Raw genomic sequence first — 15,503 nt, forward strand, 5'->3', positions numbered from 1 at the left:
CATGAAGAAGTTTTGAGACTTCCAACAACTAAAAGTAATTCAATATAACTCAGAATTTAAAAAAATAAATATGCCATTCTGAATATATATTACAGATGTACATCAATAACATAGACATCGATCTATATGATTGAATGACAACCACCCCCGGCTTTTCAAGTTTCCGTTGCCGGGAAAGTCTTCCCCAACCCTCTTTTCTCCACCCCCAATCCCTCAAATTTTTGGCAAAAATTTACCTCACTGTACCTATCTGATTATTAGTCCGTCATCATTTCCATACTCATATGAAATTAGACCCTGTAAGTTTGCTAATATTTCAATATTTTACCAGTTTCAGATCTTGTTTATGGTCCGCATAATTAGCCTTGACGTTTATACTGACATGGCATGAACCACACAGCCAGGGACCCTATTATTATTTCTAATTAATATGTACAATAAATTTAAACTTGCAAATGATTTAAAGGCCTCATCAGTGATGGCATTCGACTTTGTGTTGGCGTTTCCCATGGGGCCATTAGGGTTTACAGTCCACTGGATGTATGCTTACCACACAATTAAACGACGTAGGGTATTCAGTACAGATAGCTTTAGTCTATATAGCAACTCTGTGCTCTTGTGCCCAATACTAACGTGTTTTCAAAGCACACATTGTCCTGCCAGGTTGAGGTCATTTACAAATGAGCCTATTTCGAACACAGTTGCCTCGCAGTAGAGATTACTTTTTTCCAATTGCTTCTGTAAAATGCATCACCCGATAAGAGAATCTTTGTAACAGATACATTTTGTGACTCCTATAAAGTGGTGCGTTTGTTTAAACGGTAAAATAAAAGTGCAATTTTTTTTGGATTGCTATTAAATATGAATTTACTTATTGACCGGAGTTCACGTATTCACTTGTACAAAACCATTTTCTCTTGGATTTGATATTGTTGTCACCACTTCTTGACACTTTTGTGGAATTTACATTTAATATTTTTGCCTACATTCGTGACTACACTTTGTTACAGGAGATTCGACGCACATATACAGGTCGAGTTCGACACTGAAGACGAATTGGAAGGCAATTGTGATCGACTGCTCGACCTACCAGGTAAGAAACACACAGGTATGATTAATAATAAATGACTTCAAATTAGTTCTGTTAACCGTGTCTAAATACAGAGCCCGCCTCAATATAAATCTGACTTTGTTAAATCACAATGTCCAGGCCCATTGCGCCATTATTGCTGTCCGTGGTCGAAAAACAACACTCCGTTCACGCACAAAACGGTCTGCAGTAACACAGCAAGCGTGATGGATTCTGCTATAAAGTTTAAGACGAATTTGTGAAAGTCCGACCTGTTTATGGGTCGCCAGTGAGTGGTAAATAAAATTCCCCCATCCCTCAGAAATTTTGAGTCCTGCTGCACACGCCCATCCCATTATTACCTAGGGTATTTAGGATTTTTAATACAGTTCATTGTTAATCTAGCAGTTGTTTAAGTTTGAACCAAAATATGTAGCTTCAGTGACAGAAACTTGAAAGCAATAACTTGCTGATTGCCCATTATGTAAGACGCAAGAACTCATCCATATGAACTATTCGACTGGGATAGAGGCATTCGTGTTTTTAAGTCTGAGTGATCGATGTATATTTAATTGCTACTGTGACTAGAAGACATACTTTGAAATTTCGCTCTGTTATACTTTTACAAATTCATCGACATGTCGTGTGAACAGGCCGTCAGTGGTTATAAGATGCAATTTTGTATTTTATTGTGTAACACACATGTGTAGACCTTGTCACTAGTGAATGATAATTTATGCGCGGATGCTCATAAAAGGCATTTGGACGCAAAAAGCTTAAGCGGCCCATTGAAAATGTACAGGGGCACATATTTCAACGTCATTCATTTTTGTCGTCGGAAAATCATAAAAATAAATATTTATTGAAATAAATCATTCTAGCTGTTACTTTCTGGTGTGAGAGGACTTTTTGGAGAGCAAAATAAAAACTTAAAGAATTTCGTTCGTTTGAAGCGCGGGAGAGTTCTGTTCTGTACGCGTTTTCAAACAAATTGTGCGATACGTTGGGGTACCATCCACCATTCTCCGTCGACGACGTACGTGGCAAAACAGATCAGTGGGCGAAACAAACCTAAAAGTATCTGAAGCTAGCCCGTAATTCACATTACCTTCAGCCTGAACCGGCGATTCAGCATAGTGCAAGTGATGCATAACACCCTGATGTACATGACTATTCAATTTTTAGGCATGTCTGGATAGAAGCCTTGATAACCTCTTTTGACCTCGTGCGCTCGGGGAGAAGCAAATTTAAGACTGGTTTTTTTTTTCATTTCATGCGGTGTTAATTCCTTTTAGACTAAAAAAGTAATAGCTATAACAAATATAAATAAAGTGAAAAAGTGAAAAGGCTGAGAGAAAATGACGTTAAAATTGGGGCCCCTGTACATTTTTACTTAGCCACTCAAGCTTTTTGCCTCCACATGCCATTTATGTCCATGCGCACATAAATTAGAATTTATGAGTAGAAGGGTCTGTTGAAAATCAGCAGGGGAAGGGCGTATGACAATAAATCATTGGAAAGAACGAGTTTGTGGTTGAACGATTACGCCAGTCGACAATTCAGATTGCTTGAAACATCCAAAGTTATATCGAAAGCTCTCCAAAGGTCAAATCTAGTTAACTGACATAACTTTCCGTTGCCAGATCTAGTTTATTTGTCCATTCCAGAAAAGTGAGTTCCACTTTCTCTATAAAAAATCGTCAACCAAAACGTTTGAGACTCGCTTGGTCGCTGACACACTCGCTCAAGGTAGGCCTGCAAACAAGGACACGTCGGTGAGACTCTGTTCGTGAGACAAGCCACCGTGATGGGAATCCAGTGTGGGTCCGACAGTGGTAACGCAGGCTGGTATGCCGTGCTCTGTGTCCACGTCAACTGGCTGCTATGGACAGGACTCCTCAAAGGTCTAGGAGTACTGCTGCCGACTTTTCAAGAGCAGTTCACAACAGACGCGTGGATGATTGGTGGATTGATAGCGTCCATTACCGCCGTTGGCAGTTTTGCAGGTACATGTAGGGCCTATTTATTGTAAAATTCTTTTAATGCATACGACTTATGCGCGTTTCCACGTTTCCGAGATAAATTGTCGTGGAAAAAGACCGAATACCCTGATATTCTGGACATTTTTCCCAGTGGTATGATTGGTAAAGAAGTTTTTTTTACCAGATGTGATATCACGGAAAAGCTTCTTTCCCTAATATAGTATCTCAGAAAGACGTCTTTTTAAGATGTCATATCACTAGACAGATTGTCGTACGTCTTTCCGAGATAATCATAATCTCGGGAGACTTCTGTTCGTGATAAAACATCACAGAAAGGCGTCTTTCCAAGATAAGAAACGTTAAAAGCCGTCCTTCGGAAATTAAAAAAATTGAAAGACATCTTTCCGACATATTATATCGGGGAAAGACGTTTTTCCACAAATGTAATATCGTAGAAAGTTGTCTTTGTATCAGTATTCCGTCTTTCAAAGATAATACATTATGGAAACGATGAAACGTGGGTGGTCACTCTAAGCTTTCGTAAAACTCTCACTTGGTACTCGGAAAACTTGAATCTATAGACCAAAGATACTCATGAAATCCCATTCTCCGATCCCTCGACTGTGGTTAATTACGTGCATTGCACACCGCAAGCCAACATTATATCTGCCCCCTGGTGTTGAATGCTGTAACTATTTTTGAGTTGTTGCAAATTTGCAGGTTTGGTATAGTTGCAGTTTACTGAAGGCGATTCTATCTCATTTTTACCAGAGCCTATAAGGGACTATTTTTTTGCTTACTGTACGCTACGTCAAAATAATACTAGGCCCTAATGTTGACAGGGGCCCAAATCACGAAGAGACACTTATCTGACTGCCCCTCGCAAACATACAAAACATACTGACTGCATGGGAAAACTGAAAAGTAGGTCAACTGAGAGTTTCGTTTTTGCAAAGAGACACACATCTTTGTAACATTTACAGCGGCGCACACGTAAACATGCTAGCCCCTTCCTGACGGATTATGTTAAACAGAAGGGCCAAATGTAGGAAAACGTGGATTTTCGATTTCACTAACATACGCGCATCTTTACTAATCGATTTTGGCTTATTAACGTTGTATTCCTTTTAACTACTTAGTTCAGGAAAAGTTTATCTCTCAAAGAATCATTCAAGAGATTTTACTGCGTGTTCTGTGATAGTATATCATTTTGCAGTTTGAAATAGGAGAAACTTCTCTCGAAAACCAGTTATCCTTCAAAATTTGAAAGTTTGGGTCTTCGTAAAAACGGTGACGATGGGTCCAGATTGCAATCTTTTACCTTTGGGACAGAACTGTACTCTGATTTACTACCAAACGTGATGATTGATTTTCCTCCTCACGTTGAAATTACACGTTCCCTGCACGTGTGTGCAAATACACGCCGCACAGTGCTACGTACACTAGTGTGTTGATTTTCGAAGGTCCAGTACACGAATGTACCACACGATGCACTTTAACCACTTCGTGCCGGGGCATTTTTCAACGTTGATGATGCTGGGCCGGCATGACTATCATTTTTCCGTTTTCAAAATTCTTCAACAATTCATCATTCCATTTAACAGTCGTTTATAGCCGCACGGAGTAATCTTTAGGCAGTACTCTAAGTTGACAGGTGACCTTCATTGACGCCTGAATATTTCAGCCAGGCCTGCAGCCTTGTAAACAGAGCCCAGATTGTGCGGTGTTATACAACTGTCTTTTGTTCACGAACCTGGCTCAGGGCACTGCTGACCTCTTTTCAATAGGGGCCAGATTAGCCTGTAGCGGTGCTGTGTGGCTCATCGCTGCGGTAGTTGAGAGCTTTTGGCCCCGTTGGTAATCCGCTTGCTCTCAATGCCCCAAACCCTGGTATACGGTTTCAAAAAAACGCTGGATTATCACCACTTTTGAGAGTGAAAAATGCCGGTAATGCCCAGCAGCCTGGTCTTTTGTTCGGAGTACGGTCTTTTGTTACAGGGCCCTGTTTCCTTTGTCCGAGTTCGGAGACCCCAGCCACACATATAACCCATACGGCTCCGATTTCGGAGTCTCCGACTGGTAGTGACCGTCCCCGCATGTGTGTGCAAATACACGCCGCACAGTGCTACGTACACTAGTGTGTTGATTTTCGAAGGTCCAGTACAGGAATGTGCCACACGATGCACTTTAAGGTGCCACGGAACAGGACAGCTTTGCACTCATTAGAATCTTCCTTTTCTAGGCCTACGTGTAACCAGGTGCTTATCACCTTGCCACCAAATCCTATATATAGGTCCGTTCTCAAAGCCGTTGGTAGTGTTATTTGGTACCCGCATCGTGGTCACAGTCTGCGGATTCCTCCTGGGGGCGTCTGTCATCGTCTCGTCCTTCTCGAGCAACGCTATCCAGATGACACTTGTCTTATCCTTGATCACTGGTACGTACTTCTTTTTGTTCATTCCGACTTATAAGCAGGCTAATCAGTCTCGATTGGTTGCCACTTGCCACTGGCGTATACTGACGAAGATTACTTGGCTTCGAAATTTGTATCTGAGTATTTTCTGTACGACTTGTAATTTTTTGTAATGCAAGAATACAAATATTGAATGCAGTGTTGACTTCAACTCTCGCGGCAACTATCCAATGACATCTCACACCATTTTGCATGCGAATGGTTCCAGTCATACTGATAAATGATGTCGGCTATTGATAGCCTGCATTTGGACTATACCCAGGTCCTGGTTCCAATAATCGACATGATATTCCTAACATTTATCGTTTAAAGCGGTATTGACAAACTACGATTAACTATATTTGTTGCTCGGATTTGCCTGTAGACTTTAAATCAAGTTGTTAGTAGGTCGCCCAGAACAACCAATATGAACCAGCATGCTGTGTCATCGTTCAATTAGTGCTGAGGCTGTGCACCGTTGGACTTGCGTCCAGCATGCGGTGCTGATTCGGTCAGGATACGACACATGGTCATTTTTTTCGGTACTGGGTTTCGGTGCACGTCGGCCCACGACCTTGCTGTGCCCACCCAACGACTTGATCAACAGCCCCCTGGATGGATATGCACGCAGGCAACAACTGTACTGCATATTCATACGTTCCCATGTAGAGCACCAATAGTAGCTAACGCTACATAACAGACTCATCCATTTTTATAGGGATGTTTACATTGACTTGTGCCAGTTTCTTTCGTATCATGCATTAATTCAAGAACAAATCTATTTACTATCTTTTTTGGTAAAGGAACCGGTGCTTTATGGTAAATCATCTTTTAGAAGGTAAATAACCTCTTTAGGGAACGAGACTAGTGGTTGTTGCTTATCCGGTTCGTGAGGCACTTCATCTTACACGCGGACGCGCCACAATTTTCAGGCTCCCATTGGACGATCGCTGAAGTTGTGCGTTAACTTCCGGTTCCATGGTTCCATGTAAACGGCGATCAATGCACGTAACTCTGTGTGCAGTGCATGCATATGCAGTGGGCGTGGTTTAAACTGAGGTGATGTCACACTTACGAACCGGTAAACGTTCAACTAACCTTTTTTTATACACCAGTCAAACTACCCCTATAAATCAATATTCACATCATCGGGATTCTTAGCCAACCAGAGTGCTCCGTCCAATTTTGGTAGCAAGCCCCTTGTATTGTGCACAAGGGCCTGCAGATTGCTCAAGTCGCTAATCGCACATCACCAAACACACATATTGAGGAGGGGCTGCGCCGTTCCCCGCGTGGAGTACGGGCGTTTGACAATAGTGCGCCTCCAAGAGTTTGCTACGCGTTGATTAATCACAGTACACGAAATCTGTCGACCCAATGCGCGTTTGGAAACGGTCGATAGATGTCGCGCCTCTGATTGGTCATTGCGTTGCAAACTCTTGGAGGCGCACTATTAATTGCCCGTAATAAACTGCACGCCGATCCACGCTGCCTACGCATTGCAAGGAAGGTGGACTACAACCGCCCCACTACAGACTTGACTTTAATTCTAATTGTTGACGCTGCTTGTAATTTACACGCTCACAAAAAGCCCGTCCATGATGGCAGGGATCAGTCAAGGGCAAGTTAAAGCGCCAACTATACAGTGTGTTTAAAAGAAAAGAAACTGAGATTAATTTCTTCATTTCTTTGAAATCGCTAAAATATTTTTGAAATTGCCAACCACGACCAGTTCTGATTGAACTGCTTCGTGCTCAGTCATCGGTGACAGTAAATTTGAATTTTTTCGGTGTCATAAGAAAGATGAATGTTGTCAAATTCCAAAATATTAAGCCATGTCCAAGATATTAACAAATTAATCTCGGTTTCCCTTTTTTTAACCACTGCTTTAAAGTTAACTATAGACTTATTAATAGTGATTGAATGGTAGATGGTTAAAATGTAAAGATGAGTTTTTAAATATACGCTGAAAAGGGTTGTTCGATAGTAAGTGAATTTAGCACAATTGCCATTGTTATAAAAGCAATTGACAACTGGTTGTACCAAAATGCTTTGGGGCGGGGTTTTGACCTGGTGAATGTCTTTGAATTATGTGGCGACTTAGAACAAACTTGGAGCGAAGGTCTGTAATTGCTGCATTATTAAGCTTTGTTCTAAACATTCTGCAGGGCCTGGTTTGATGATCACGAACATTTTATCGAGAGCCATGACGGGTCGTTATTTCACCACGAACTATGCGACAGTGAATGGCATTGCGACTGCTGGTGACTCAGTAGGCTTGATTTCCCTTGCCCCGTTGACTCAAGTGCTTTTAGACACCTACGGCTGGCGAGGTACCTTGCTACTGCTTGGGGCTATCAGCACGCATCTTGGTGTGTGTGGCCTCCTGCTAAGACCACCACCACCATCTGGACAGGTGCGAGGAGACTATCTACCAATCATTACAAGTGAAGAGGAGCCATCGGCAGACGAACCAAGAAGCCCTAGTGTTCAGAATAAATCCCGACTCCGTATCCTGAAGGACGCCATTAAGGTGCAGAAGGATCTTTTCGGCTGCGCGGTTTGCAGCCGCGCCGCATTTTGGATAGCGACGCTTTTCTACAGCAACCATATTTTTGTGGACAGCCTTTGGCTGATATACTTCGTCTCTTACGCTGAGTCCAAAGGTTTCTCCGGGTACGAGGCCGTGACGTTCGCCACGGCTGCGGGGATAGGGAACCTGGTTTTTAAAATTCTTCTTGGGCTGATGGTGGACCGAGGCTGGCTGAGGCTGCGATTTGCTTTATTGCTTTCAGTCATAATTTGCGGCGTAGCTTTATTCACACTTCCCTGGGTAAACTCCTACTGGTTAATGATTGTCAACGCCACCATCTTCAACGGCCTCATTGGTGCACAAGCCTCACTTAGTGACATTTACACCCGGGAACTGCTGGGAGCTGAAGAACTGGTATCCGCTTTCAGCTGGATGGATCTTCTGACGGCCATCATTCAAATCGCTCTTGGATTCTTCCCTGGTAAGAAATACCAAGGTACTTGCCTGGTTTTTACTGGATGAGAATGAATTTAAATATAGCACAGGAAACATTTTTATTCGATGATCAAGTTACTGGGAACGATTCTGATGGGACCTAGGTAGAAATGTCGTAGTCTTTGTCGTCTTGTATGAAATTGAGTTCAGAATTATGTGTGTCTTCCTCTCCTTCCCATGAGCGCTCTCGTCCGCAAGTGACTAAAATTTGCTGCACAATCATTTTGCGAATCCAACCTACCCGGCAAAATGTTAAAATGTCTCTTTTGGGTAAGAGTATAGTTCCTCTCTATCATGATCGAATTTTATATATTTCCACTGAAACAGTTAAGTGGTATTCAAACTGGACTGGAATTTCGTCATTATTAATGACTCAAGACAAATGTAACATTCGGGTAGACGTGGGTTGTGCGGTTTTTAACCTTGTGAAAAGTTACATTTCGCTCGTCCCACCAGCCTCATAAACTACAGGGAACTAAACTTATAGAAAGACATATAGGTTTTCTGTTGAGCTCATTAAATACACTTTATTTCTGCCTTGGCACGATACATGCGCGCCCAACTGATATTCATGCTTGGATGAGAACAGCAAATAAAGTAACCAACATTGTATCTTCCATGAATGAAGAAGTTTTTTTTCACACGTTTTATAAAGTGCTTTTGCCCTGCCTAGTGCCCTGTCAGGTCGCGTGAGACCTCTGCGGGGAAAATTTGGGGATTTCTCTAAATATCTAAAATTACAAGATAGGTCCTATCTACCTTTTCAGGTTGGATATTCGACCAGACTGGAAGTTACGACGAGGCTTTTGTCATCTTGGGAGTCATCTCGTTACTACCATTACTGTCGCTGCTCGTGGAAAATGCCATCAACTGACGGAAGGATTTATGATAAATGTGAATAACCAGTTCACCTTGAACATGAGTACAGGCTTTACGATTTGCAATTCTAAATGCTTGAATCCCATTAGGGCAAGTAAATATTCGGTTGTTGCGTTGCTGTACCTTCCGCCATTAATATCAGAGGAACCGTTGTGCAATGAAGTGGGATTTGGCACAAATCCCCCAAGTCATGATAAATGTGAATAACCAGTTCACCTTGAACTTGAGTACAGGCTTTACGATTTGCAATTCTAAATGCTTGAATCCCATTAGGGCAAGTAAATATTTGGTTGTTGCGTTGCTGTACCTTCCGCCATTAATATCAGAGGAACCGTTGTGCAATGAAGTGGGATTTGGCACAAATCCCCCAAGTCATGATAAATGTGAATAACCAGTTCACCTTGAACATGAGTACCGGCTTTACGATTTGCAATTCTAAATGCTTGAATCCCATTAGGGCAAGTAAATATTCGGTTGTTGCGTTGCTGTACCTTCCGCCATTAATATCAGAGGAACCGTTGTGCAATGAAGTGGGATTTGGCACAAATCCCCCAAGTCATTTAAAATTTAAGGATCAGTCACATTGCTTTGACTTAAATTGGTTATTTAACAGGAACTTGGTCATCGTTAACCATATCATGACTAACGTGGCAGCTTCTCTTCATATTTATATTTACAAAAGCGTCATTTGGGGAGTTCAGTTCAGAATGCTCTGATTAAAAAAGAAAACGTCAATGAGGGCGGCAAACAAATCTATCAAATTAATGATGTCATAATACATCTCTCGTTCGCCCCAGAGTTTCTTGACCAGCCATAGGGTTTTTATAGCACAAGAAAAGAGAAAAACCGGGTTAAGTAACTTAGATGTCATTCTCGGCAAATGACCACGGCCATCTGCCTGAAATTCACCTTAATCTGGTTCAAATTGGGACTGTTAACGCTATTACACGATACAGTGTGATACAGCTCTCGCTGTCTGACCTCTTTTAATGCACAGTTAAGTGCAAGCAAGCACAGCGCTCACGCATGAGGGCGCGTTCGCCCGGATTTAATCAGTCTTGAGTATTGTCACATAAGGGTATAGTTACTTTCCCTGAGCCCTTATTGATACAGCAATTTTTGTCTAACTTCAGCGCTAAACATCTCAAGTTGTCAACAAGGATTTTAAATCACATCGGTACCAATGTGTTTTAGAACGTCTAGTTGATGTCTGTAATGATTTTATATTTGCACAGCCAATGAAAGTTTTGCAAACGAAATTTTTCTTCGGAGTGTTTTTATCCCATGTGCTCCAACGTTTAAGACAAGCACCCACTTAACATGGAAACACCCACAATCCGTCGTGGTCTGCTGAAGAGGCCTTGTGATTGGTCAGATTGCACGAGATTCATGACTTTATAGCCCGTCCTAATACGGTAATACTCCAGTCTGTTAATCAATGAAACGGTCGAATGATTACAGAGCCGTTGTGTGACGTCATCAAAACAGGCTTCTATGGGATGCTCCCGACGACTTTCGTTTTAAGTTTTCCTGACATTTAGGAGGACTTCAACTCGAGCTTTTGACCTTTTTGTGGTGGACCAGCAGACTGGCCTGATCGGAGATAGAATTGACCGGGCCTAACCCCACAAATATATTTATTTAACCCTTCACAAGAGTGAGCGGCTATCCAAACGCAAGGGGGGATATCAGTTAATAAACGGTGGACTATGTCTTAGGGGCTGTTCGTTAGGTGGAAGTTTACCACAGCTCTGTGATTGAGTAATTGATTCCGATGTCAATAAAGATTACAATAAATGTCAATAAGTGATACAGGACTGAACTAAATCTCACTGTGACCAGTGATTTTTAAGGCAATTATATGATTGGTTTATTCAATGTCAGTGCTCAGTTATCCTTTATATACAACAGCAAATAATTATATACAAAATGATCCTCACAGGGAGGTAGTCCTACGTGGTCAACTGCACCACGAACGTGATAAATCAACCTTATCCTTAAACTACACCAGGGCAACCCTCACGGTGATCAGGGTAACCCTCACAATAACCAGGTAACCCTCACGGTGACCAGGGTAACCCTCAATGACCAGGTAACCCTCAAGTCTCAATAAATAATCTACCGACGGCTTATAACTGACAAGGCTTGACCGCACAAGCAAATACAATCCTTTCAATTATACAACACAACAGGGTAGACTTATTTATATAACAATAATCTCTACTGCCTTATTTAGCAAAACAGTTCCCAAACTGCAGCAAGGTTTAAGGTGACTTAAATAACCCTCACCCACTTCAAGTTACTATGAAATAACACGGGTAAGTTGATTAAGAAGGCGATTATAACAGTCCTCACCAGACTCTAACGGATATCTGCACCATGCCTGCACCCAGTAAACCTCAACGAGGAAAGCAAGCTCCCAGACCAGGACCGCAACCAACCGTCGCTATGCCAACAAGCATGGAACAACGGCACGTAATCCTTGTAGTCTAAGCTCCGCTAATTCCTCAATTAACTGGTTCACACGGGTTCCCTAACCCTATAATCTACCACTTCTTAAATAAACGAGACTGTCTAGCAATCCCCCAATCTTCAAAATGATGTAAACGGCAGCTCCGGCAGCTGAGAACAAGCACCACACTAACCAATCGCGCCAGGCACACTTGAGGTTGATCCCCTTACGACTCAGAAGACAACATAACTTCGCAGAGCTCTGGTTGGCACGCTGCCATCTTGAGAAGTCCCTGGCAGCCCACGCAGCCAGCGCCCAGACCTAAGGTCACGCGCGCCTCTGATTGGTTGCCGCGCGCATATTAATGCATGATTTACACCTGCCTGAATTATTAATAACCCAGACTTAACATGAGTCTGCGCAGCTACCCTGTTTCGCCACAGTAGCAATCTTTATTTAGTTTTACCTACCACAGATTTGTTTTAAATCTAACTAAATTTCATAAAAATTGAAATGGTGAATTGCCGATGTAATTGATGGTTAATTCAACCAGGATAAATCAATCTTCTGACCCATAATAAGGACGCTAGCGTGCTTGCTAAATTTCATGTACAACATACTGTACAGTGTACAATCTGGCGTTAGTAATGCCTATTTTTATGTCTTCTTTCTGGAACAATGTCGCCGACAGGAAGATCAAATCCTTTACAAATTGTGCCTAAAACTCAACGACTCTAAATATTAATTCCTAAACATGTTAAGTAGCTTTGATGCCGTAATTAATTTGCGTCATGTTAAAAAAATCCATAACGCGTTGTTTTGCTGTTGGGTATTTTCCTTTATCGCGCTGATCCACTGCAAATATTCAGTTACGTGACCAACCGATCAATCCATCGTTTTTCCCCATGTGGGCACAGCCATCTTGTCTTTCGTAACAAGTCACTTGTTCCTGTGTTATTAGGCCTACCTACGTTATTGCATGGAGGAATTGCAACGATCGAGGCCTGTTAAATCACTGGGTCTAACCTAAGCACAGGATAGGAAACCTGGCGCTTATTAGTGTCACCTTAAAAAGAAATTCGGCCCTGTGAGGAGTCAATTCAGCCATGGCAAACTCCCGTCTCGTTTGCGTATGTACGCACACAGCAAGCACTACAGCGTAAGCGTTGGTCGTAGCTGTACTCGCCAGATTTACTATTCATAACGCCCACTTTTTTTTAAAATCTCAGTTTGCCTCATAAGAGCTAAACATGAATTGATTTTCATTCTTTCACAGTTTCAACAGCTTATTGATACTCTAGTTCAATTGTGAACGTACTAAGCTTGGCAGCGAGTGTGCTTGAAAAAGCGGAAATTACTTTTACGATGTCTAGGATATTTCCATTGGAGTTTTCATTCAAGTGACATGTGAATTTTGATCTTCTTGTCAGAGCGCTGAATTTCAAGTGACTGGTTGTCCCGTCAAGGGTTGAGTTTTGCTCTAACACCAGTCCCTTGTTTTGTGCGTTCCTGTATAGGCACCTTAAGTGTGTTTTCACTTTAAAAGTGGATTATTTCCTTCAAAGGTTAAAAAAGTTCTTAGGATTAATGGAAATTGTAAGAATCCATTAGTTTGAATCTTTAGAATTAAATTAGAATTGGAACCATATGGATTTCCCGAGCTTAAACGAGATTCTGTGCTAGTGAAGATTCATTTCTGGGTACGAGGATAGTTTAATCATACCTCACCCACAGATTCTCTATCTTGATTGGCCGAGAGTGTATCATGTGACGCATGCTAGTTTCACCATTTTTGTACCATCACTTCAAAAAGACTATGCACATTGCACCCTCGCTCTGAAAAAGAACTCTACCAGTTGCAACCGAAGAACGTTTTCCGTAGAAACGAAACCATGAATAGTACCCAAGAGTGTAATTCTGATCACAAAGGAAACCCAATGGTTGACTGCTTTATCCCCTGGTATGGTAAAACTAGCCTCCTGAGGTGATCCATGAAGCATCCAAATTCCCGACGCTATACTTTTTTTCAGATATGAGCATGTGAATCGTAACGCAACATAGTCACTTAATAGGACTTTGGCCGGGGCTTTGAGTACGTACTGTCGAGGCATTAAGCTTATAATTTGATGGTCAAAGCGTTGCTCCAACACTGGTCAACATGAGTACATTTCACTTGCCTGTCTGGTTTTGAAAAGATTAGAAGGAAACATCTTTCAGTCAGATACGCAGCTGATATACCCCCACCTGGCTAAATCAAGGTACCAAGGAATACGGGTATTTTGGGCAATGGCAGCTCGTCAAAATAAGGTGATACTCTGTTCCAGTGTGATGGTTGTCATTAGCCTGGACCTCATTTCTCTTGGAAGTCGAAGACTTGAAACACAAACAAAAGAGTTTCCATTTGTTCTGTATAAAGGCGCCTTTCCATTTGTAAGGGGGGTGCGCGTTGTGTACACGATGCGTTCATGCGTTTCACTTTCACAGACACGAAAATCGACCCCATTATCGTAACACGTTTGCGTTGCATTCGATCGTCAAACTCCACCCGGGAGCGATTTTGACGGACACGGAACGCTTGGCACAAGTGTTGACGCGCACACGGAAAGGTGCTTTAAATCTAGATATTTTGTCAATTCTGCGTTGCAGCGATGTTAGTTTATCTCATAACGAAGCGCCAGCATTATAAATTAGCAAGTTATGAATGTTTGCCTGTTTTGCAGGGAGACATGTGTGGGCGTAAATACCATGGTGATAGGAGTGTATATCGTCTCCTACCTTTTTACAAACCAGGGGATTGAATCACACCCCCTACTTCCAAACAACCATAATGGACTTAATAACACAACAGGGAGAACAATCAAAACGCCATGAATATGGTAAGTAAAATTCTGCACGAATGTAATTCATATTTCAAGCTGTACACTTGTACCATGAAAATCGTCTCCCGCGTCAGCACCCCCGCGTTTCAACTTTCCATGGCTATAGGCATCGCACATTTCCTCCAAACGATTGTACTTTCCTGTGTTGTTATTATTGGACGGTAACTACATATCTGATGCATCGTTCTTGACCACACAAACCAAACGTAGGCTGTCATGAGCGGTGTGAGAACGTTTCTTCCCCACTTGTTATTTCCAGATCATGAAACAAAATACATATAGGGATACTGACGAAGTGCCAACGAATGATTATAAAGATGAACAAAGAAATGGACTGGAGCGGGATTTGGACCTGCGATCTCCAGAATACCGTAAGGGTGCTCTACTATATGAGCCATCAATCCCTAACGTTGGTGGCTCTTCCCATTTAGCAATATCTTTGTTCGGGGGGGCGCTAGCCTGAAGCACTATGTATCCACTGTACCATGCTCCATAAAACCGGGGAGGTGGTGAACAGGGATCACTCAAAAAGGATATGACTTTGTTATTTTCAAATTTAAAAAGAGTTGCACAAACAAAAAAGAGGATTCGAACCTGAAAAGGAGGAATGCAAGTCAGGAGTACTCCCAAGCAATTCACACATCCGCTGTCAAGCACCTGTTATTAAATAACCGCCCTGTAAGCCTTGGACAGAATTATGAATAACGCAGAAGCTCAGAGGGGGCCTGGTTTGGCAAGTTTCGGACCTCGTTTGGGAAAACA

At 42.1% G+C, this 15,503-nt stretch overlaps 2 protein-coding genes across 2 annotated transcripts in view; one reads left to right on the forward strand and one right to left on the reverse strand.

Annotated features, from left to right (window-relative positions):
* The window catches only part of smg9 (SMG9 nonsense mediated mRNA decay factor), a 202,387-nt gene that overhangs the window by 39,291 nt on the left and 147,593 nt on the right, over nt 1–15,503 (reverse strand). The gene's annotated exons all lie outside the window — the stretch shown is intronic.
* Nucleotides 1,004–10,094, forward strand: LOC110986519 (monocarboxylate transporter 12-like). The gene is made up of 5 exons (XM_022248437.2): nt 1,004–1,093; nt 2,737–3,075; nt 5,345–5,488; nt 7,672–8,517; nt 9,299–10,094. The coding sequence occupies exons 2-5, from the start codon at nt 2,877–2,879 to the stop codon at nt 9,403–9,405; spliced, it is 1,296 nt and encodes a 431-aa protein (XP_022104129.2). The 5' UTR covers nt 1,004–1,093; nt 2,737–2,876; the 3' UTR covers nt 9,406–10,094.

This window comes from Acanthaster planci, linkage group LG10 (assembly GCF_054643075.1).
Source record: "Acanthaster planci isolate LZ-2023a linkage group LG10, COTS_SCS, whole genome shotgun sequence".
In the NCBI taxonomy this organism is placed as follows: domain Eukaryota; kingdom Metazoa; phylum Echinodermata; class Asteroidea; order Valvatida; family Acanthasteridae; genus Acanthaster; species Acanthaster planci.